This window comes from Embiotoca jacksoni, unplaced genomic scaffold (assembly GCF_022577435.1).
Source record: "Embiotoca jacksoni isolate LCO1_2020_lvr unplaced genomic scaffold, fEmbJac1.0.p SCAF_20, whole genome shotgun sequence".
NCBI classification, from domain to species: Eukaryota; Metazoa; Chordata; class Actinopteri; family Embiotocidae; genus Embiotoca; species Embiotoca jacksoni.
Genome location: NW_027185341.1, coordinates 8,608,405 through 8,633,405, shown reverse-complemented (window position 1 = coordinate 8,633,405; position 25,001 = coordinate 8,608,405). Strand labels below are relative to the sequence as shown.

Below are 25,001 nucleotides of genomic sequence, written 5' to 3'. Positions count from 1 at the left end.
TATCGGCTCGGGCTATTTTTAGCTCCGTCCAAGGGGAGAGGGAGAGGGAGGGAGAATGACACAATCCCTTATAGATGGGTGGATGAGAAGAGGAGGAGGAGGCGAAGAAAGCGTGGGCGCATTCAGGACGGGTGCTCATTTGCATATTCATAGAAAACAGCTGCGCTCACAAAGGACGTCGACGGGCGTGAAAATCGATAGTGCTGCCGCTGAGAGTTTTGGATGACTGGCATGACTAATAAGTGGAGCAAACTAATGAGAACTTACGTGGGACATGCAGATGTGATGCAGCATTGGAAATAAAAGTAAGAGATGAATCGTATACCTGAGTGGCAACAAAGACAATTTCTTTTCTGGTGGTACGCGACAACCTCATTGAATGTCTTTAGATCTATGAAGGTCCTGAGATCGATGTTAATCTCACTCTCTGAGAATATTTTACTTAGCATGTGCTTTTGCCTAAATTATGTTGCATACACTCTGTTGCTGCCTCATCTGCAAAGATCCTGAGGCGTCATGAACCTTTGTCAAATTTCTGCCTAGTTCTCAGTGAACTTCTGGCTCAACACCCAATTCTGTATTGTTCCTGGCATGTGATTTTTCTGTTATTGATACGTCTGATTTTATGTCATGTCAATTTATTTGCTTTTTTTTTATTATTTTTTTTTTTATCTTGAAGGCATTCCAGAGAACAATAGATTCTATAAACCAGCAAAGGTAGGATCTCTTACTATGAAAACTGATGCCCTGTAATTTATGTTTCATGTTCAGGAATTCAACTCAAAAACATGGCATTAAACTTCACACCTGATACAAACAGCATTTTCAAGTCCAGCCTTTGCAGTTTTTTTTATTTTTTTTTTTATCTTATCATACTCTTCCCATAACTTTGAGCACATATTTTTGCCATGCTGACAACATGACTTGATGACTATGAAATTTAGTACCGACATTTTGAGTCCCCAAAGGTTGAACACTTCCTATTTGGATTTCCATAGAATATGGTGCAAACACACACGTTGAGCTGAAATCATTTTGGTGATCCCAAGCGACAACCCACCGTGACATCACCCACTGTTTTTTAAACTGCTGTTCTAAAACCTTGAGTCTGGCATTTTGCCATCACCGTCATTGTTATCACCATATTTGGACACAAGGACGGAGCTGGAGAGGAGCCAGCGGTAGATCTGACTAAGACACGCCGTACAATACCAGTGACCTGACTGCACCCCCCAAACATACCTCTCTTTAATGCCTAATATCTATGAATTATTTCCGGAAGGACCATCAGCACACTGATAAGAAGGAGTGAATTAAGAAAATGACACCATAATGACGTGGAAAAAATTTGGGGATTCGTATTTCCCGAGAGAAGTTGATGGAAGTCTATTAGTGCCTGAGGTTTTTTGGAGCCAGCCCCTAGTGGCCCTCAGTGTAGCACTTGAAGACACTTTGGCATTGGCCTCATTTTTTTAGTTCTTGAGTCTCAGAACAATTTTCTAAACAGTCAAGAGGGGATTGCCTCACTTTTCATCTAGCGCCATCAATAGGTTAAAAGTTCACATTTTTAAACCTGTATCAAAATTTCTAAATGAATGTCACAAATCGACTGTACAGAACCATATGACATAATAATGGATGGAAAGTTTGTATTTTCCATTGTTAGTTTTTACAAAATGTAAATTATGCTGCATGGTGAACTGATCGAAGCCTGTCACTTTAGATTTGTTATCTTTGTTCCACAGCGGTGATTTGCAAAATACAACAAAAAAAATTCCTTTCTGCTCACCGTCAACAATTTTGTGCACCGGTTAACAAAAGTGTTTGGCTGAAGTCAGCAGTAGTGCTGTATTTAAAAGATGAGGGCACCAGCTGTGGCCCAAAATGTGCACTACCGAATGAGCACAAAGGTCAGTGAGGAAGACATCCAGGACTACTGCTGATCACTCTCCAGACGCTCAGCGTCAACGACTTCACTAATGACACTAAATGGCAATTCTGCAGCAATTTCCGAGCAAGATGAAAAGAAATGAGGACCACGGAGCTAGTTTCCAAAATCGACTTTTGCATTTTAATCCAGTGCTTCAGAAGCTGAACAGTAAACGAGAACAATGTACAATTTTTACACACATTTCAAAGACACAAAAAATAAACTTCTGGATAAATATATTTGGTATTTCTGGCGATTTTACAAAAGAAACCGTATCAAAGTGTGACTTAAGGTAACTTTATGCACACGCTGCACTCAGACGGACTGAACTGGACTGAAATTAAACTGTAATATTCCTGCCTCTCTTTTGGGCTACTCCTGTTATTGGCACCGGAAGGCCTGCACAGCGTACATTAACTACACCGTACGTAGAAATATCGACGTAGCTAGTAAAAGGCACTCAGAGAAAAGCTTGACCATGCCAGTAAACTCAAAGCAAATTGACCACAACCACTTAAGCAACTGAATAGTTTCATTCCAAAACCACTGTGTTAGAAAACAAAACATCTTTCTGTCCTTAAAAAATAACTTATAATTGTAACTAATTATGTGCTTCACTTCAATGGAAATTTGTACGTCGTCTGTGACGATGAATTTAAATGACAGATGTCTCATTTTGGAATGAAACAATCAGGATTTACACTCACAGAAACACACTTCAAATCATTACAACCAGACACCCGTTGAAACAGAAATCAAAACAGCAGTTTAGGCAAGTGCCTCAAATAGAGAGATACTGTACTGTATGTTGAAGTCTCTGTCTACTCAAAATAGAAGATACAGAAATACTCTTTACACTCTGTACAAGGACGTCAATAAGACACTCCTGTTGGAGGTACATTCAGAAATGTGGCTACGCTTTTGATTTGGCACAGTACCTACAGTATTTATGATATGTCATTTTGAAGAATACTACGTTTTTCAGAACAAATACGTGTGCACATATGAACACATCAACACTGCGGAGGGATTTTCTCAGAGATTATCTCTGATTTTAGAAGCAAAAGATGCCTGTGAAAATGGATAATCGACACGGAGGATACGGGGAGTCGAGGATAAGAAGATTAAGTGTAGCTTTGCTGTGCGCACACACAGACATGCCTACAGCTGCTGCTCCAGGTGATAACTGTAGTAACTCCATACAGAAAGTTTGGACCACACGTGATGCCCAGTAAACATTATAATCAAATATCATCAATGAAACACAATAACATTGCTACAGCTGACACGAAGCTGCTGGGTCTTCCCTAAAACCACATCACCTGCTGCTGAGGACCGTATACGATTATAGCTATTGTGGTTAACTTACTGCTACGTGTTGTCTCCCCAACTAAGAGGGAAGGGGATTTTTCTCGAATTTTAAGAGCCCGTCGGGACGCCATGTATTTGTAGTATACAGTGTTTAAGAAAGAACAATATTCAGGACAAGTTCATCGAGACAGGTTTTCACAATACCCAACACTTTATGAAGCTAATCAATGAGGACCGTCGTGTTAAACCTGCTGAAGCCTGTACCAAGGGGAGAGTTAACTTAATGTCTATTTCTCACATCCAGTAGAGTATACAAACAGTGTTAAGTCCTCCCTCAGAGAGATGAAGAATGGAGGGAACGAAGAAGGAAAGTATTGATTTTCCTTCACTGTTCACACCAAAACGTCCGACGGCATCGCGTTTGTTTGGTTCAGCAGCGGGAGGCGCGGATCCGAGGAATATGGTCGTCAAGGATGTTGTCCTTAATAGCTTTGTCTTCGCTGGTCTGTAATGTTTTTCCTTTCTCGTACAGTGTACAAATCATCTGTGGCGAGTCCAAGAGTGCTTGGGAAAACTATTTCATCAGTGGGGACTAAAATTGCAGCCCATTACTTCCAAAAGATTAATACTTGACGGAGTGGTGATTTCTATTGATCCGGCACAGCTGGAGTGCAGTTACCCACCACAAAACACTGGTGGCAGGAAGGGAAAGTGTTGACGATTGGGCCTGATAACACTACATTGTATTGCAGACGGAAATAAGAGGGACAGGCAGGTGTGTAATTGTTCAACCGACGTAAACTTACTATTTGAGTTTGTTCTGCATGATTTTGCCAGATTCCTTTTCAGACAAAAACCCTCACTGCAGGACGGTGCTTTTACCTAATGAGCAGCCGCACTGGAACAGTTGGAAACTAATCACATATGCTTTTGAAGTGAGAGGAAACCATGTACCTCTGCGAGTCAGCACAGTTCAAATCACGACCTTCTCTTTCATTACAGTTCCCTCGGCAGGTAAAAACTCTTGTTCCTTTGTAAACTAATTGCACGTTTTAAACGGGCATGCTCAAACACAAATGTCTAGATCTGGTCAATCAAGATGTTCCTTACAGGCCTATTGATTTCATAGCTAACTCTCTTGTTCCACACAGAGACACTTATTCCTGAGGCGCCTATCTATCATGCATTTCCCTGACACAAAGAGGACAGCCTTGGAGAGACGGTCTATAATTTGCTCTCAGCTCTGCGCTCCCCCTGGATCTACAGGTAAATCCATATTAGGAGGGAGCAGGGAAGGAGGGGGAGGTTGTAGTGTGACTCATACTTTACCCTGTGTCTGCTCCGGATGGTGGATGTGCCTTTGCTAAAGTGGTGTTGTCTGAATACATATCTGTCAGAGCTGTTACGAAGTTTACCTGACACAACAAATCTACTGGCATTGTCCGAACTCTTCGTCACTCGGTTCTAGCGTAGAGAGGAAAAGCATCAATGGTTGTACAACTCTGCCTTCTCATTCAAAGACTCCAACTCAAAGTGCTTTGTAGGGATTAGAAAGGATCTGACCACAAGTCCACCCTCGATCACAAAGTGCCCTGATCGGCAGTGAAGAATCCACCTTCCTTCTTTTTCCTCTTCCTCAGTCTGTGGGCCCTCCAGCAAACAGCTGCCACAAGCAGCATCAACACGCCAACACACAGCAGTGCTACTGACACTACTTTGGTCTGGAGCAGCGTGTTGAAGGTGAACGTCACCCCGGTGCCCGCCATGCCGATCACGAGGGATATCACGCCGAACGGGAACACGCAGCGGTACCAGGACTTCTCTGTCCCGCCTGTGGCCTGGGCGAGTCTCTCCAGCGTTGGGAGAGACTCCGGAGGTTTGGCCTGGCCCCTTCCCATACTTCCCTCCCCGTCCCCTCCGCAGCCATTCAAACCCTGGTTCTGGTTTTCAGAGTCTTGGGGTAAGGTGTTGGACTCGCTGCCATTGCCGCAATCCAGGTCTGGGTGAAGGACCGTAGCAGGGGGCTGCCGGCCCGAGGAGCAGCCCATCTCGGAGCCACCGTCCCTTGGTAACGAAATGAGAGAGGCGGCCCGTCGGCGGCGCCGGTCCTACCAGCGTGTATCCGATGATTGCTGCTGGCGCTTGCGGCGCTACAGGGGGTTTCTCTAAAGCTGCTCGTAGTGCTGTCAATGCCAGTGAGGTTGCTGCTGTTGTTGTTGCTCTCAGTACTTGCCGCCAGCATGTGCCTAGAACTGGAGAGATGGAGAGAGAAAAGCTTAAAATAGACAGCAGGAGATGGAAGAGAAATAGGGATAGAAAGAGAAGAAAACACAACTACTGGGCAAACATTATGGAAAAGGGTTAAAAGAAAATGATGAAAGACAAAAAAACTCTCACCTTTTATTTCCAGTGTCCATCAATGGGTGAAAGGTTTCAGCGCAGCTCCGTCTCCTGAGCTGCTTGCAGCAGCGTGGTGTGCGAGTGTTTTCTGATGCCGATATTCATAGACTATATATTCAAGAGAGGGGAGGAGGAGGGGCCTGGGAGATGTGGTCGACAGGATGGGAGCGTGTGATTGGCTCCCTTGGCAAAGTGTTTTCAGGAAGGACGGGTGGGGGGGGGTGAGGTTTACTGTTGAGCAGTCTCATTCAGTAATATTAATTCATTATTTAGTGTGGTGAGGAATCTGAGATGTCCCCTGAGGTACTGCGTTGTTCACGGTCCGCAGAGTCAAATTGACGCTGTCTGACATTGAGGCCTGAACTGTTATCAGTGCAGCATTTATTACGTAACATTTGATTGCCATTGATTACCTGTCATCCCCGGTTTGGTTGGACATGCACACAATATATGTCCAGCGCATTCGTCGTGACCATCACATCATTTTTTTACTGCTGCTGTAACTCATATTATTTTAATGTAAAAAAACTCCAATCTCTCTCCTTTTTTTTCTTTAACTAGACTGCGCAAGGTCACCTCAGGGGCTATGATGGAATATCATTAATGTTAGCTGGTAACCTTGTATCTCCAAAATGTCACCTTTTCACCATGAAAACCACGCTTGTCTCACGCTTGACTGCTAAAATTGTGTAATTACTCAATGGAGTTCTGACTACAATTCATAAGTCAAAGACTTGACACATTTTTCAAGGTCACAGAGAAGCAAGTAATTACTGAAGATTAAAAGGCATCCAAATAGGTATTAATATGTTTTCACGTGGTACCAGCGATGTAATTCAGGATCTACCCGCTGCTCTCTTTTTTTCCCCGGTGCGTGCATGCTACGCGTCATCCGTGTTCCCTCCAGCACAAATGCATGACCAGTTAGCCTCCTCACCCTCTTTGTCACAGTGCCCCCAATATACTGTATCGTTGTACAGTATGTCCCGCATGTTGATCGCTCGTATCACCGTTAATAGGGCATGCGGTGTGTGTGTGTGTGTGTGTGTGTGTGTGTGTGTGTGTGTGTGTGTGTGTGTGTGTGTGTGTGTGCAGATTGATCTATAGTTTCCATAATTTTCTTTTTCCTCAAGGCAATGAAATGCTCGACAGCATTTCCTACAATAATTCTACATGTGAATTTGGCTGATATCTCACAGGCACAGCTGCTCTGGAAGCAGCGCTGCTCTTATTGGTGGAGTTAAACTGCAAATTCACAATTACTGAGGCCTGGTGAAAACGGCAAATGTATTCAAAGGAGAAACCATCCTGGCTGAAAACTGAATTCACGGTGGAATATTTTTTTTTTATTATGCAGCTCCTTCACTGATTACTAATTGCTGTTTAACTCCTTAAAGAAGCAGTTAGTAGGATTTAGTGGGTTTCAGATTATAACTAACTAAACACCCCTCACTTCTTACTCTCACTCTCACTTCCAAGCGTGTAGGATAATTTATGGTGGCTGTAAAGTCCTTCTCTAGAGTCAGTGTCAGGGTTAGGGTTAGGACCCACTCCCCAAGAAGATATGAAGGGCTGATTTGAATCGTGCATTCAGAAAGCTGGGAATTGGGATAATTCTCATTTGGGAACGTGGCGTTCACAAACAAGCAACATCGCCAGAAAATGTGCTACATTTCTGCTGTCATATTTGTCTGTTTATAAGAAACTTGGGAAAGTAGGAAAGTTCTGTGCTAATTTGCTGCCATTTTTAACAGAAATTTAGAAAACCTGAAAAGCCCGGCTAACCAAGTCTGGCTATTTTTTTTTTTTAGCAGCAAGCACAAGTCAAGTGACGTCAAATCAACTCCTCAAAGCTTTCAAATTCCTCGGACTTTTCTAGTGGGGTATTCCTACTTTGACAGGTGTTCAGTTTGTGTATCCCCACGCAGAGATCAGAACTTTCTCACTTCCCATTTGCTTCCGAACGCACCATAAGGCAACACAAACACACACAAAAAAGTAGTTTCAGGTTATTAAACACGAATGAAAACATAACAGTAAATATTATTTTCACGTGTGCAGTGCGAAGTGTGAAGCACACCTGTCACACGTGCTCACACGAGTGCCCACTGTGAAGTTATGTCTCGTTTCTAAGGTTGTGTAACCACCGTGAAGCCAAGTTTACATACAATAGTCAATAATGTAGCCTAGATATTGTAATCACTTTAAATCAGCTTAAATTCAACAATATAATCCTTGCTATTTTGAATGGTTGTTCCTCATTAGAATTCACAATAAAAGCCTGATTAAGATATAAAGGGTCTGTCTAAAATGCTAGAGGGCTTTTAATTTGAAACTGTACAGGAAGTGTTCTGTTTGTAATAATGAGTAATGCAGTAAAGTCAACAATACAAACGGTAGCTGATCACAACAACGCTTCAATTTGACTTCTATCAATATTATTTAATGTCAATATGACAACTTTGACCACTCCATTAGTGTTTATTGGCTCTCTTGCATGACGCACGCTTTAAAGATGACTCGATATTCAGACATTTAAAAAAATAAAATAACTGAGAAAAATGTTGGTGGAGCGTACTTCTCTGACAGCACTACATCTTTATATATTCCATTTCTAACAAAAGACACTGGTCCTTTAACTGGCCACCACGGTAGCCACTTAAATGACATCAAAAGCATTGAGTTTGTGTTGCAGACTCAAACTGTTTGTCAGGGCGAGATACCAAAATAACAGCAATGACACCCATAAGTGAATAGGGGCTCTTTATTTTCATTTTCATTCTTTGGCCTCAGTATTAAGTGTAGATGAGATTTGTTTACTGGCCTTGAACACAGGCTGTTGCACCTCTCATGAATATAATGCTGAAACCCCCTTTTCCAATAGCAAGAAGAGGAACTTTCGAACCTCACACCTGTTTTCAGTCAGCGCTGCTCAAGGGCCTTTTTCACTGCAGACATCTCAAATTGTCACAGCAGGAATGACGCAGGTGTGATTAATCGCATTAAAGATGTGTCAGGAGGTCGAGAACATGGCACAGAAAGCGGCCTGACGAAACACAATGCAGTCATTACCCTACTGATAAATGATTAATGCACCTGTGCTGCTGCTGCCATGACGGGTTTACAAGAAAAATGACCTCCTTGCTAATGAAGTATGATTTACCTCATACCGCTACAAGAACTGAATTATTTGAAATACTGCAAGCAATTACCTATTATTAATTACTTTTAGCGAGTAGCTTTGCGACCTATAATGATACTACAAATTTGGCTACAGACATTGTAATGATTTGTCTTCCATTTAAATATGATGTAATTGTCTCTAGCAGGTTCATCAGTTATGATACATTATCTGAACTCTGTAGTTTTTTTTTATATATATTTTGAGTCATCAGTCTTTTAATAGACTCAGTAGTTGTATTTTATTAATACGATTGATCTGAAATGTACAAGGTTTCCTTGATTGATCTAAATATTTATATTAATAATAGGCCTATAATTGATCATTTATGTTTTAATTTACTAGAATATTTTGTATCATGTATCAGGCACAATCGTATTGTTTTAATTGTCTAATGTATCAGGTAAATTAAAGCAATACAAGTTTGCATTAAATAAATCACGAGAGAATCACGATGTCAATGTCAACCAGGCTAAATGAATGTAGTCTAAATAGCTATCTGTTGAATTTTGCCATGGCTGGTTAAAGATGACCATTAAAAGGTATTACTGTTGTAATCTTTAAGAAAGAAAAGATAGTTTATTTTAGAGTGTAGACAGAATATTGACTTTTTCTGTCTGGCCTGAAGTTGAGGTAACCGGGCTCCATAAAACACCTGCAGGTGTTGAAGAAGCAGCAAATCTGCAGTAAAAAAGATGCTCGGCATATTTTTAATTGGCCTTTTACCTCGTGCATGTTCTTTCATTTTACCACCAACAGCACCGGGGAAAATGTCCTGAAACGCCCTCCGTTGTCGACATCCGTGTGCTGTTTGCTATACTGAATACCCTCAGGGATTTATATATGATGTTTATTAGTGTCACAGCTTCAGAGGGGCCTTTAGGCAATAAAGATAACCCCGTTAGTCTGGAGACAGAATCACTTATGATATTGTGCCGTTACCGTGGCGTAGCATTAAGGCTGATTTGTGTGGTGCAGCTTTTTGTCTTTGTGTCTGTATTAAAGGAAGGTTGTTCTCTCAATAACAGATAGTGTGAGTATTTCAACATGCATGCAAGGGCACAACAAATGTAGATGGAGGAGGAGGAGGAGGAGGAGAAGGAGGTGGAGGAGGAGGAGGAGGAGGAGGAGGAGGAGTAGGAGAACAAATGGATGAGAGCTATGAAAAGGTCTTCCATGCTACTCTCCGCTGTGCTGCCGTCACCCATTCACACTCTGAAACAATGAGGAGCTTTGTGCCGAAGATAGACACACACACACACACACACACACACACACACACACACACACACACCATATAAAACCACCAACTACACAGTTTCAGTGTGGGTCAGTGGAGCTGCTGAGGAGGTGAGATGAACAAAGACAGAATAAGTTGGAGTGGGAGTACATGGTCGACAGAGGTGGAAAGTAACTACATTTACTCAAATACTGTACTTAAGTACAATTTTGGGGTACTTTACTTGAGTATTTGTATTTGGTGCTACTTCATACTTCCAGTCTACTACATTTCAGAGGGAAATAATGTACTTTCTACTCCATTACATTTATTCAACAGCTTTACTGATGAATTAAAACCAGTGGTTTCCAAACTGTTTGTCTTATGACGTCTTACAAACGGCAGTTTGTCGTTGGAGTTACTGATTTGAGGTAAACAAGTTCCCAACTAAATGAAAGACGTAGTCAAAATGTATTCACATTGTGGGGAACTCTTAAAATATAACACTTTTGTTCATGCAATCTCCATTTCTATGGCAATACAAGGGGCATGACTATAACTGTAAAACAATCAGTTATGTCAGTAGTCTGTATGCAATGTTTACTACTCCAGCAAGCAATAAAAAGGTGGTTACTAAGGGTCGGCATGAACCCTTAGTAACCACCTTTTTTTTATTGCTTCCTAAAGATTGTGGGATTTCTCAAACTGAATAAATACAGCACATATAAACACAAAACTACTTAGCCAGCTCAATCTTGCTGTAACTCAGAACAAAAAATGGATCCATGTGTTCTCAAGATGGTAGAAGTCAAAATTAATTGAAAACAAGAGAGATGTAATCTTTTCCAAAATTAACAAACCTGTTTTTATCTTACAAAGTATTCTGCTTCAACACAAATTTATTGAAGTTTGGCCTCTCAAAAACATTTTCACTGATGGAAGCTACGTTGCCATGGCGATGGTGGAGTGATATTTTCTAGTGATGAGCATGGTGTGTTGTCATGCTGATTTGAGCACGTTTCAAATGTACAGCCGGCCAATCAGATTTCTATAAAGGTTTAACATGAACTTCAATCATTTTTTTCTTGTTAGTTTTCACGATAAAGCTCTTTTGTTTTGTGTGACACAAGAAAACCTTATTTAACCATCGTAGAGTTTTTGAATGCTGCAGTGTGATGAGAAAGTAGGGATGAAATGGGCAGACTTAAGCACATATCACTGATTATTATTACTTATTTAAATGTGGTAACAGTCCATTAGTGACTAGAATAACCACTCCAGATTCTTGTGTGCAGTTGTCGTATAAAATATTTGCCAAAATGTTATTTAAAAGATGCATAACAGACATGGATTGAGATGAATGGGGGCCCACAGAGACTGCTTGCGTCGAGGGCCCAGAAGCTTCGAGTTACACTCCTGCCTGCAGCCTCTAAATAAGATTAGTAAAGAGGTGGTTAAAATGGATTAATGGCGCTACTTAGAACCATTTTAAAAAATAGGCCAGTCTTTAATATATAATTACCATCCACAGTCTGATTATCATGAGCTTTTCGGATGTTGACATAAATGCACTTTTATTAAAAAGCTTGCCTCCCGCGGCTTCTGTGAAAGAGAAACAGACGATCAGGGGATGAAGAAACATTCACCGTAACATTTGCCGTGAATACACACGTGTACATTTGTATATGTGCGTGCATGTGTCCATGTTTATTTGGTCACGCCCAGGCCAGCATCTCCCTCAGCCATCACAACATTAAACAAAGCCGCGTACCTGCGGTGAAGCTCGTGCGTGGCTGAGGGCCATTCACGGGCGACGGCGCCCGTTGGAAGGAACGCTGTGCTGAGTTTTGGCTGGTTGACTGGCATCAAGAGGTTCATGCTGTTGAACCCATCTGGCAGCGGGCGATGCCAGATCGTGAGCCTCGCTGTGCTGCCACCCGCCCACATCCTCCCCTTACATCATCCGCTGTGAGGACGGAGCCGCTCCACCTTCCTCTTCTTCTGCTGCACCTTTTCAGTAGAAGAGGGCCCGTGTTGTGTTTGGGGGTCATGGTTAAAAGTAAAGGTTTACTTAAAAAAAAATTAAAAAATAAAATAACTACATGAATTAAAAGGAAAGTTCATCTTTTTGTCCTAAAATTTTAAAGGTTCAGTTCACCCAAATACAAGTAAATTCAGTAGTATTTATCTTTTACGCAATTTTATTCTTCTACTTTACTAAATCTGAGTCGTATATAGTAATTATATATTACATTTTAAGATTACAGTTTTTCATGCCCTCCCTGTCCGGTGAAAACCACGTAATTCTACGTTTTGTGATTCTGAATTTAAATTTGTACGATAAATTGAAAAATGTAATGTTCCTTTATGGGTCAAGAAAATTCTCCTTTTTTAAGCCATATGAACTTTTTTTTTGAAAACATCTTAGATTAGCTGGAAAATACATCCCGTTATAGAAAAAAACACTTGAATTTCACGTGCAAAAACTACGATTAGAAACTCATGTTTGGAGGCAGATTTGTTTGACTCTATTTATTTAAAGCGGCAAGCGTTGATTTTGCTGATATCACCTTTACAATATAATATTGTACAATGAGTCAGCATTTAGTTGCAGAAACAGAGCACCATTTGCATTCTTCTGAACTTCTGTTTCTTTTGATCTTACAAATTTAAGTCCAATAGTTACTCACTTATTCACTTCGCTCTGTTTTGGTATTCGTCAGATCATGAGAGGAAAAACATTTGGTTTATGCTTCACTCTGTTCACCAGGTAGTCACTAACTTTGTTGTCTGTTGTTTAGCTCTGGGCAGGTTGTGTACTTTTGCTTCTTCTCTGAAAATAGCTGCTGCCTGCATCTTCAAACATGATTGATGAGGAGCAGGAATGAACCAAAAGTGAAAAGCCAAAGTAATGATCTTAAAGGAGCTGAGGAGATAAAAGTGTCACCTGCAGGTATCCTGCAGTCTGGAGAAAGCCTTGATTCATCAGTCAGACTCTTAGATTGGAAAATTAAGGCTTTCTAAACTAAATTAGCAGTTTACAAGGGAATCTAATTGTTGGTTATAAACAAACATGTTGACACTCAGGCCACCGTCAGGGTTTTGGTCTTTATAGGAGCTCTGGTTTTTAGTTTTCTTCCTGAGGTTCTCATGCTGCGTTCAAATGAGGACTTATGAACGACGCCCTCTTGTGGTTTTCACCATGTCAGAACTCAAAATTTTCTATAAGCCTTGAGTTCATGAGTTGTGATGTGTTTGCTGACATTTTATAAAATGGCAGAGGCCATGTCAGTAAATTTTTAGTTGGATGTTAAGCAAATATATTGTAATTTTAGTCACGTAGAGTTTGTCTTCAGAACTTGGAAAATAGCCAATAACTGAGGAAAATGTTAATCTTCACAATGGCCTCATCTTTTACCTCTGTGCCTTTGCATTTCCTGCGTTACATTAGCTTGCTCAATTGTTAGCCTCTGTGGCTTCTCGACGCCCTCCATGTTGCCGTTGCTTAGCAACTGTGTTTTTACAACTTAACCACCTGAATGTCAAACACACGACTTCCCATGTTGTAACCACAAGCTCACGAGTTCCCTTTGAACGCAGCGACCATCTCTCATTCTCTCTCTCCGGCCACACCTGCTAAAATCCTAAAAAACAAATGTAAACTCGTCAGTGTAAATCTCTCAACAGATCTCTGTCACACTTTATTAAAAGTTCTTCAATTTGACTTTGATAAATATTGAAATCTTTTTTTTTATTTTAAAGAAGAACCACGGAAACAAATCACAAGTATGTCGATCGCAGCTGACTGCAGTTAAGGAAAAATGCTCCCCTGACATCAAGCCAAGGCCCAATAACAAGGTCCACCCTAAACCCTTATGGCCTTCACTGACGTCACAGCTGTAGTGTGAGTTCACGAGGGCTGAGATTTTATTAAAAGTCAAAATGGGACACTTCATCTTGACGTCACATGCTGGTTGCTGGAAAAGGAACAAATGTAACAAATTACCAAAACTCAAGAAAGCATTAAGAGGAAGTGAGTGAGTAAATCCTGTGTAGACGTTTGACTTAAAATACAAACAACTTTATAAAATGTGCTATAAATACAGATCAGACAGAATTAGCAACAGGGTTGGCTACTGAACAGGTTTTTTTTTACCCTGGTTCCTGGTTAAAATATCTCTTCATCTTATCCAGCGAAATGGTAATCTGCTTTGGTGTGGTTGATGAGAGCAATGTACATAGATCAGATCGGCAGACGAGAGGAGGTGCACATTCAAACAAAAGAACCAATCAAAAACGAGAACAGGCCAACAGGTTGAAAGTACTAAATATCAAGTGTATAATCAACTTTAATGTATGAGTAAAATGTTAACTGACTCTCTCAGTGTGATATCCTGTTGTAGTGACAACACCATTATTCCCTTTTTTGTGGTCATATTCATGCACTCACAGCACCGAGACTTTGATACCATCTGTGGTGTGAGAGTCAGGAGCTTTCAACACCAGCTATCCACCGCTTTTTTACTAATATAAAGGTCACACCTGAGGTGCTTCATTCTCCGCAAACAAACGTTGCCTCTGATTGTAATCCCGCCAGTGATTGCTTTGCAACCTCAACGTAATTGGGAAGACGATGGAGTTGTGTAGAGTTGTAATTTCTAGGGGACACGGCTGCACAGACAATACATTTAAAAAAAATATATATATAACAGCGTGGGCATTTGCATGTACAATTAGCACATACATACACAATTTCATCTACACACATAAAATGGAGACCGTCAATGAAAGCATTTAAAACCAACAGTTGACCACAGAAGTGGAGTCAGTCAGCTGGTAAGAAAATCGATTCTATAAAGATTTAAAAGCAACAGTGACTCGACCTGATTCTCAGTGGAATAATGTTCCAGAGTCGAGGAGCCTGAACTGCCGAGGCTCCGTCTCCCGTCGTTTTTAATCTGGACTCTGGAGGATTTTGGCCGGGGATATACAGGACGTGCTTTAAACTAAGCGTTTGCGTGCTCTTGATGGCTGTCTCACGTATCCTGCGTTCTGTTTGACGCATCGGTTGTGCAGGCCGTTAGAAATGAACGCAACCCCAATACCCACGTGGCCGGTTAGGGCGGTGTAGGGGTTAAGTATAGAGATGTGACGGGGTTACGTCCGTGCACGGTGGACGTGATGGTGTGGGCGGAGCTGACGGCGTGTTTTGTCACTGATGTCAGAATCAGCGAGGTAGTGAGGAACTCTGTTATATAAATCAGCACGGGATCATTCAGGCCTTCTTATGTGACTGAAAGCACTTTAAAATGAATTGAACGTATTGGCAATAAAGCCAAAATGGATGTGCTGGGGCTGTGTTCCAAATGATGGACTTCTCTTAATACAGATTTAGTGCTCCTCCATGTTTGGACTCTTGGTTATGTTTTACTTGAATTCTAACAAGGTAGCGTATCAAATCGCACATGGCCGTTCTGTCCTTGCCGGGAATGAATTATTTTACCTACAAATGAAGGTTTTTTTCATCTTGTCTGTTTAACACACACAATAAAAAAGTACTGACAGCTTCTGTTCAGCAGCGGTATGGCGGTACGAGTGAAAAATAAGCCCTTTGATGTGGACGCCGCAGTTTGACATTTCTTTATGTCGGATGGTTCCTCCCTTTCTGCTACGTAGCCAAGATGGTGGCCATTGAGTGTGAAACGTGTCTGGCGTTTCACGCATCTTTGGACCATTTTGAGTACATCATCCAGGTTCAAGCAGTGTTCTACATGTTTCCATACTCGTCAGTGTGAACGCACTTTTCCACTCCAAATAGTGAGAGACCGATCTGGAATCGTTCCACGGATCGATTGTTTTGGCAAAGACAGATAAAACTAAAAGATAGTAAGATGCGGATTTTTTTTCTTAATGAGTGTACCGAGCCTTTAACCTACCACCTACCAGATATAGTAGACCAACTTGCGATAAATCTGATGCACTATAATGTATCATGTTACATGCGCAGGGCCATGTTAGAATAGTAAATCATGTTCACATAATCAAACAAAGTAATCCTGCTCAATAAACTGTGCAATGTGGCGCCTCCTACAGAACCTTCAAGAGAAAATCAAATAAAAAAAAGAGCATCCCGGTGCAGCCCACACTGTTTAATAAGTGTGAAGAGCAGCAAAGCAACAACGGCACCAAAGATGGAGCGTTGTGGATTACATCTTTAAACTTTGTCCGAACCCACCTCCTCTTGTCGCGCACACACACACACACACACACACACACACACACACACACACACACACACACACACACACACACACACACACACACACACACACAGACACACACACCCAGGGGAACAACAGAGCTTTCAAGTTCCCCTTCTTCCATTTGTAAGGTTGAGGTTCCCTCGACGTCCGTGCCGCACAACAATAACCACCTGTAGTGTTTTACTTGAAACAGACAAATTTGTGAAAATGGAAAAAAGAAGTATTGAGAAACCTGATGGGGGGGAACAAATAAACCCTGGGAGGACTATAAATGAAGCAATAAAACATAATTAGACTGCCTTGAATTTGAAATTGTAGCACTCAGAGGAGAAGAAACATAAAAAACAAAACAAAATGAATCTAAATAAAACAGAAATGACGTGAAATCAGCGCGTTGCCGAGAAGATGAATATTGACGGAGGACGAGGCTGTTGCTGGTCAGACCGCATTCAATGAATGACAACCATGCGTGGGTGTTGTGTTACTTATAAGGAGACAAAATGTTTCAATTAGATTGAAATCTATAAATATATGTCCATATATGCCAGAGGAACGTCTTCCTTCAGAATCAGGTGGAATCGATGCCTCATAGATACGACAACAGCACCGACGCATCACCCGTGACAAACACGAGGGCAGCCGTGCTTGAAAACAACATGTGAGCATCTATTTTTACAAATTACATCTCAGGCTTAGAATTTTTTATGATCGTGTCATTTCAATAAAGTTTAATTTCTAGAATCCCTCAGGGGGTTGAATATGTTTTTCTTTACAGGCAATTTCATAGTTGGACAAATTAGATTGCAGCACTCCCCTGTCATGCTTTTCATAATGTCTAATTTCCCAGTTGTCAAAGTGTAATTAAACACAATTCTAAACATGAAGGACTTCAGTAGGAGAGACAAGTTGTTGTATTATTAAATTTTTGCAATAAAATGTGGAGGACAGGAAATGATCCGCTGAGCAATAACGGACAAAACACACACATGCTTTTCTAAGTGACATCACACCGGCGGCTGCTAGCCGACGACGCCACATGTCACGCCACTTCCCTATTTTCAGCATCGCTGTGCCTCGGAAAAATAAAACAGACACAAGTTTTCATCAGGATCAGCTCGTTGCTGGTGTTTTCATGGGATCTGATGACAATATCAATTGAAATCTTAAGCATTGTGTAGAGTTTAATAAATATGTCCACCGATAACTGTAACCTGACAGGCCTGTCAATCAAACAGACACGCCCCCAAAAACACGTCTTTTTAAAGCTTTTTTTTAAATTAATGACGGGATTATTTTCAGATTGACTGCCAGAAAACTAATAAGAAGGAGCGTCTTTAGCTGAGAACACCAAAATAACTCGTGGAGAAATTTTATTGACTTTTAATTTTATGAGAGTAGTTAAATGGGAGTCTATGGACTGGGAGGCTTTTTGGAGCCGACATCTAGCGACACCCGGTGGTATTGCAGTTTAAGGCACTCATTTTTTAGATCCGGAAGCTACGTCCACTTTCACATACAGTCAATGGTCACGCCTCCATGTTGTCAGTCGCTTTGGATAAAAGCGTCAGCTAAATTAAATGTAATGTAATGTAATGTCAGGCTAGTTGGTACCAAGCCTGCTGCCACAGAGACCGTCGGGTTCAGGTACAGAAATGGTCTGAGGCAGGCTCACTATTGTGCAAGAAGCTTCAGACTCAGTTTGTTTGAAAAATACTGACCCCGTTCTCTCTCTTTCTCTCCCCTCACCCCAACCGGTCGAGGCAGATGGCCGCCCACCTCTGAGCCTGGTTCTGTCGGAGGTTTCTTCCTGTTAAAAAGGGACTTTTTCCTCCCCACTGTTGGAGGTTTTACTCCCTGAAATCTGAGTTTTTTTCCTCCTCCTAATTTACGTGGGAATTGCTGAATTGTTGGGTTTCTCTGTATAATGCTGTAAAGTTCATTTGTAAGGACTTTAATGTGTTAAGTGCCATGAAATAACCTGCGTTGTGATTTGGCGCTATATAAATCACATTTTATTGAATAAATACTTTGATATCATATTTCATTTACACCGCAGAAGAATGCAGAAGTAAAATACGAAAGACATTCAGCAAGAATTCGATTTCTTGCTTCCAGAGGAGGAAAAAAAAAGAGTCTATTTTAACTACTTAGATGCAGTGATGACATTTTGAAATGTGAGTATCTACGCGCCCTTCAGAGACCGTCATCGAGTCAGCGTCGGCTCTTTTTTTTTCTCAAAGGTCAGTCGTCTTCGCATGATGCGATTCACATAGCGAGGTAACAACGCCATACAATCATCATCTGTATTCGGTGTCCGAGCCGCACGGCAATTAAGCATCGGTTCCGCTGCCTACATTTGATTAAAGATTACTTATTGTTCCATTGCGTGTTATCTTTGTGGATTTGGAAAATGAGAATCAGTGGTTTCAGATGAGGCTCGAGCCGAGTAAACAAAGCGCGCGCACACACACACACACACACACACACACACACACACACACACACACACACACACACATTCATGAAATCAGTATCTGTTTCTCTCCTGTCACCAGATGAGTCATGCTCTAAATCTTATACAAATAAATGATCACAATAAGGTTGTGGAGCACACACACACACACACACACACACACACACACACACACACACACACACACACACACACACACACACACATACACACACACACACACACGCACGCACGCACGCACACACACCTTGGTCACACACAGTGAGATTATAATACTGATGATGGTATGTGTGTGTGGTGTGTGTGTGTGTGTGTGTGTGTGTGTGTGTACTAATTGGCTGGGATTTCACTCTTTTTTTTCTGTTTCGGGCTTTTAGCTGACACTCAGATATGCAGCGGCTGAATAGGCCATGTTTACAAAATCACAAGCAGCAAGCGGGGAGCGTCAGGGCCACAGCAGCCCGGTAATGTGCAGCTTATCTTCCCTATTAGACCTTCACACTCCCGTTGAAAAACAAAACCGAACCTCCGAAGAGGTTGAGATCGGCTCGCGCTCAGGCCATTATAATATCCCCCAATAAAGCAATTTTGTATGAGTCATCCCTCCTCATATCGAAGGCTGGACAGTGAGAGGTGAGTGACTTTCTCTTAAAAACCTGCTGATCATTTAGTTAATAAAGAAAACACAATGTGAAGTAGATCAAATTCAACCTGCAAAAACTGCATTTTTTTGCCACTGTGGGGAAACAAACAACAATAAGATACTGTTTATCGGCAAGTTAATATTACTTATTTATACATCCACATGGTAAATGTGTGTCCAATATCCCAGGTTGGGTATAATGCCAAAGCATGTAATACACCTGTCAGTCCACCAGAGGAGACCGTGTCAGTGTCCTGTTTTTTTCCCATAGATTGTATATAAAAGGACGTAGCCGACAGGTCTGACAAGTGAGAGCAAAGCAGACGTGACATAAACTGCAATACCACTGAGAGCCACTAGAGGTTGGCTCCAAAAAGTCATGGACTCCAATTTAACTTCTCTCATGAAATTCAGTCAATAAATTCTTTCCACAAGTCAAAATAGTGTCATTCACTAAAGTCATTCATTCTCGTGGTCCATCTGAAAATAATCCCATCGTTCATTTGATATCAGGCCTCAAAAAGTGGTGTGTTTGGGGGCGTGTCTGTTTGAGTCCTGCCCGTCAGGTTTCCGCTAAAGGTGGGCGGGGCTATGGTGTCCTTGGATTAGTAATATGGTCAAACTGCTGCAAAGTAACCACTACTGAGGGAGACCAAGACGAAGAAGAGAGCTGTTTGGGTTGGACCAGTGAAAATCCAGAATTTTGGTCTCGTGAATCCAAATATTTTTCTGTTCCAGTTGCGATGTTTTTGTGAGATGCGGAGAAAAAGAATGCGTTTCAGCTACATGTGGAGTTCCTGGAAGTGAATCATGAGGAACTGTGACTCACGGCACTGTTAACCAGCATGGTTACACTGTGCATGCCAACACTTTGGTCACGCCTTGATGAGAAGGCGTGTCCAAACTTTTGACTGGGATCGTGTCATTTATTGCTCATAAAACTAATGATGAAAGCATCTTTAGATCAAGATTATTTATTTATTTGAATATCATATATTTGCTTCTTTAGAAAATGTACAACATACAACACCCTCTTTTTCTTACATCCTCAGTCTGGATAAAGAAAAACAAAAAACATGGGTGAAAGAATAAGGTGAACCTATTCATGCAAACACAATCTGTGCTAGATACGCAGTGAAACCACAACTATTGTATTATATCTAATTATTTATTTTATTTTTGGCTCTACATCAGCACACCCAGAGATAATATGTTAGAGTGACGACTCTTATTTTGAAAATTGCCCAAAAATCAGACATTAAATGGAACAGTAGAAAAGCAATGGAACACATGAACACACCTAAACACAACGAAAACACAGTAAAAGCTTGAGTCCAATTTCATTAATAACCAAATAATCTGTAACCTGACCTCCAACAGGTCAGAATTTGGCTTGATTAATAATTTAAGGCACCATGCATGACCCCCACACACTTAACATGGTTTTATAGCCCTGTTCGTCAGGATCAAGGAGCATGTCCAGTGATGATATTTCACGTTTGACACAACCTCTTTCTCCTCTGAGCTGTACACACTTCAGAATTCACCACCAAAATGAGTTTAAAAAGATGCAGAGAGAATGATATAACATATACTGTACATGAAGCATACTGATAGGAGACATTAAGACAGAACAGCCCCACTTGCTGGTGACTATTGGGTAAAAACAAAATCTGGGATCTTGACTGTTGAATATGAGTGTGGACAGGCATGAAGACACAGTTAGTGGGTCTTCAGGAAGTCCAGAGCTGCACAGCAGGAGACTCCCTGTGACCTCTGACGAAAGGAGCTTCTGATATTTTCCTGCACATCTGACAGTTAAATAATAAAAAGAAAAAGTAATTTTCACATCACAATGCCAAGAGTTATTCTTTTTCATAATAGTCTGAACTTGAATATTAAATCAACCTGCGTATTCTCAAGGGTGTTAAGCCTTGTTTCTTTCACAGTATCATGAGCTGTGTGAGTAAAGTAGTACATTTTTCTAGTCAGAAAAAGTGATATTCTGTCATTTTTTTTGTTTTGGTTAAATGGTCCTCTGTGACACATTTTAGGGACAGGAGATACATCAGAATAAAATAAAAAAAAAACCACCTTGGTTTTCTACCGAAGGCACGTTAAAAACAAGCGGCAGCCAGCAGTGACGTCACCCATTGGTTTGTGAACGGCCGTTATGAAGACTCGAGTTCGGATTTCATCTGTCTTCATCTTGGTAGTTTTGGAGCGAGCGAATGTGACCAAATTTGGATGAGCTGGAAACCCGACTACATCCCGCCCACCGATAGCGGTAACCTGACTGCATCACAGGCCTGTCAATCAAACAGATACACCCTCCAAAACACGGCTTTTTAAGGTTTATTTTCTAATTAATTATGGGATTATTTTCAGATGGAAAACTAATGACAAAGAATGACTTTAGCTAAGAACACTGGAATAAATTGTGGATTTAATTTATTGACTTTGAACTTCACGAGACAAGTTCAGTGGGAGTCAGAGGCTTTTTGGTGCCAACCTCTAGTGGCACTCTGTGGTATTGCAGCTTCAGGCACTTCCACATCTGCCTTTTTTTCAGGTTGAAAATGAAGAACAATTGGAAAAAAAATGTCCAATCTATCTGTGGTTAGTCACAGAGCTGTGTGAAAAAGCTGAAACAATTAAGCGGTCTCTCAGAAAAAACACCTGAACTTCACATGTGCAAAAAGTGACCTCATACACATGTGATGTAAAACATGTATTCTGCCCACGTGATGTGGTAAACATCTGTCATACATGTGATTACATGTGGAAAACATGTTAAACCCATATGCTTTTTCTATAAGGGGTCTGCAGATGGACTTACTTTTGCACATTTTAGGTGGATTTTCTCTTCATCCACCTCCCTATATCTGCACATAAATATCTTTATCACGTCTAAAATCCACATTCGAGCTCTTTCCACTCAAACTGCTGTTTCATTGTTGCATCCCAGCCAACGGGAAGGTGGTCCGACAGGTCTGTCAGCTCCTTCGAAACCCAGAACCCCTGAATGAACGACGGCAGGCTATCATTACTGATACCAATATCTGATGAAGCAGGAGAGAGCGGGGAGCTTCCGGTCGGATGATGAGTCACACCCGCTGGGAGAAGTCCATTACAGGTGGGGTAAATAGCTCCGTTTATACTCATGCTGTTAATAGAATACACACAGCAAGACACGTTCAATATAGATACTAAAAAAAGAAAATAATGAGAGATGGTTTCCAAACAAGCAGCTCACTCCCCTAAAAGGTTACGATGCTTTTGTTGTGAAATCCACTGTTAAGTGGAACCAGATCTAACAAGGTGTCACTGTGGGTGGCTCTGGGGGTCTGTTGCACAATTAAAACCATAACTACTATTCTGAGCAGAGGCCCCGTGAAATAAAGCAGCCCAAAAGCGCCCATTACACCAATTCAGTCAGACAAGTCACGTTTGAAATGTTTCTTACAGCAGCAGAATATAGTTAGACTCTGTCGTCTGGGGTCCGGCCTCATCAACCCCCACAGATGTGACTACATACAGATGTTGGGGAATGATAAGCAAATATTTTGAACTCCCCCGGAGGCTGCAGGTGGATGCTGAGGTGGAGGTGGTGGGGCTGAAAGTATACATGCAGCAGTGTCTTTGCTCTGATTTGACTTCTTCTCCATGAATTCAGGTCAACTTAATTGGAAATAGAAAAGCATTAAAATATCTCTCCATTTATTTATCTGCCTGGTATTTATCCAGGCTGCAATTTATCCAGCTGGTTGCCAGGCCTTTGCAATACTGAAGATACTTTATATGGTGTGTTGAAGTGCCTTAAACTACAATACCATTGAGAGCCACTAGACATTACTACAAAAAGGTTCAATAGACTCACATTAAATTTCTCTTGTGAAATACATAGTATTTTTTAAGTCATTATGGTGTCATTGACTAAAGTTACTCCTTCTTATTAGTTTTCTGGTGGTCCATCTAAAAATAGTCCCATCATTAATTGGATATTTGGCCTCAAAAAGCGGTATGTTTGGGTGCGTGTTTGTTTGATTGGCAGGTTTGAGGTGCAGTCAGTTTTCTGCTATCGGTGGGCGGGGCGTAATGTCCCCGGGTTCTCAGATTGGGTCATATTCACCGCTCGCTCCTCCCCAGCCCGTCCAAATATGGTCACTTCTGGCTCCAAAATAGCAAGATGGCGACGGCTGAAATACTAAACACGAGGCTTCAGAACAGCAGTTCACAAACCAGTGGGTGACGTCACGTCTGAGAAACAAATCTGATTTGCCTGCAGTCTGAACAATGGCTAAGAGCCTCGACTATTTGTTGACCATTCTACAAGACATCAGAAAATAGTCTGCTTGGAAGAATAATTTGTGTCTGATATATCAAAATCGGACATTTTGAACCAGTAAATCCAACAATCGCTCCAGGGCAAATAAAGCTTCTTGATCCCAAAGGAGCCGCACACATGCACACGTCATTAAATCTTAACCACATTTGGCAGTATACTGATGGCTCGCATTTGGTGTTCCAATGCCAGGACACAGCTGAGTGCACCAACAATTAACCATAATTGGCAGATGAAACATAGTTATTAAAATGGACGTGGATGAACAGAGCTCAAACAACACAAGAAATGCCATTAAAAAAGTGCTACGTCGTGTGTTTTGGGTCCAACATTTTTGTCAACTTTCCCTCAGAAGTGTGTATTGTGTTTTTTTAATGGACCGTAGATTCAGCTTTATTTAGTCTCATCACTCCTTCCACAGTATTTTAGCTGATTATCACACTGTGCACTGCGGAGGGATGATTAGTAATCAGCTGTGATGTGCTGGATTACCGGGTCATCGTCAATTACAAGGTGTGAAGTGTGTGAAATCCTTCTGTCAGCACTAATCTCTGCGACATCACCACCCCTGCTTCTTGGTAATGATGCTTTAGGGCAGCATTAAGTGGGTGGTAAGGGATACTTTACCTTTGTACTGTGTCATTTTCTTTCTCTTCCTTTTCCTACATATTTAGTTTTTTTGCTGCTCGGGCCAGTCATTTTTTTTTTTTTTTTTTTTTTTTTTTTGTGACAAGCCCGTTTCTGCTCTTCTTTCCTGTCGAGTGTGAAAAATAGCTTGAAGACACATCGTCCATCTCAGTAAGCAGAAAGCTCTCGTTGGCTTTGGTCAGAGGATGTTTATTTATGGCAGTTTAATCATCTGGAGTGTTGCTATTCTCCCCTGAATCACTCTCCAAACCTGCAGCTCTGACAACTACACACTGTTTTACAAATGTATTTCGCATGTGCATACATGCGGAATACATATGGAAATATACATTCATAATATCAATTCATTGACGATAATATTTGGTAGGGGTAAATGAGATAAATAAATGAAATATAAAGAAAAAATTGTCCGTTTATTTCGCATATTTTTACAACTTTAAGGCCTGCATCAACCGGACTACACTCTAAAGTAATGATAATCAGTTTCATGCTGAGAGTCAGTTGAAACATGGTTGTGGTTTACAACATGTCGAGTATCAGAAAGACAAAGAAAGACTTTGCTGGTAAGAACATCAGATTAAATAAAAC

General features: G+C 41.2%; 1 protein-coding gene across 1 annotated transcript; it reads right to left on the bottom strand.

Annotated features, from left to right (window-relative positions):
* Nucleotides 1–2,045: 2,045 nt before the first annotated feature.
* Nucleotides 2,046–5,720, bottom strand: LOC138202255 (uncharacterized). Its single transcript, XM_069156129.1, has 2 exons — nucleotides 5,639–5,720; nucleotides 2,046–5,493 (listed from the first exon to the last, which is right to left on the bottom strand). Exon 2 carries the CDS (start codon nucleotides 5,287–5,289, stop codon nucleotides 4,822–4,824), a length of 468 nt encoding a protein of 155 aa, XP_069012230.1. The 5' UTR covers nucleotides 5,290–5,493; nucleotides 5,639–5,720; the 3' UTR covers nucleotides 2,046–4,821.
* Between the last annotated feature and the right edge of the window lie 19,281 nt (nucleotides 5,721–25,001).

Excerpts from the sequence above, each read along its gene's own strand:
- LOC138202255 (XM_069156129.1), bottom strand. The coding sequence starts at position 5,289 with ATGGGCTGCTCCTCGGGCCGGCAGCCCCCTGCTACGGTCCTTCACCCA.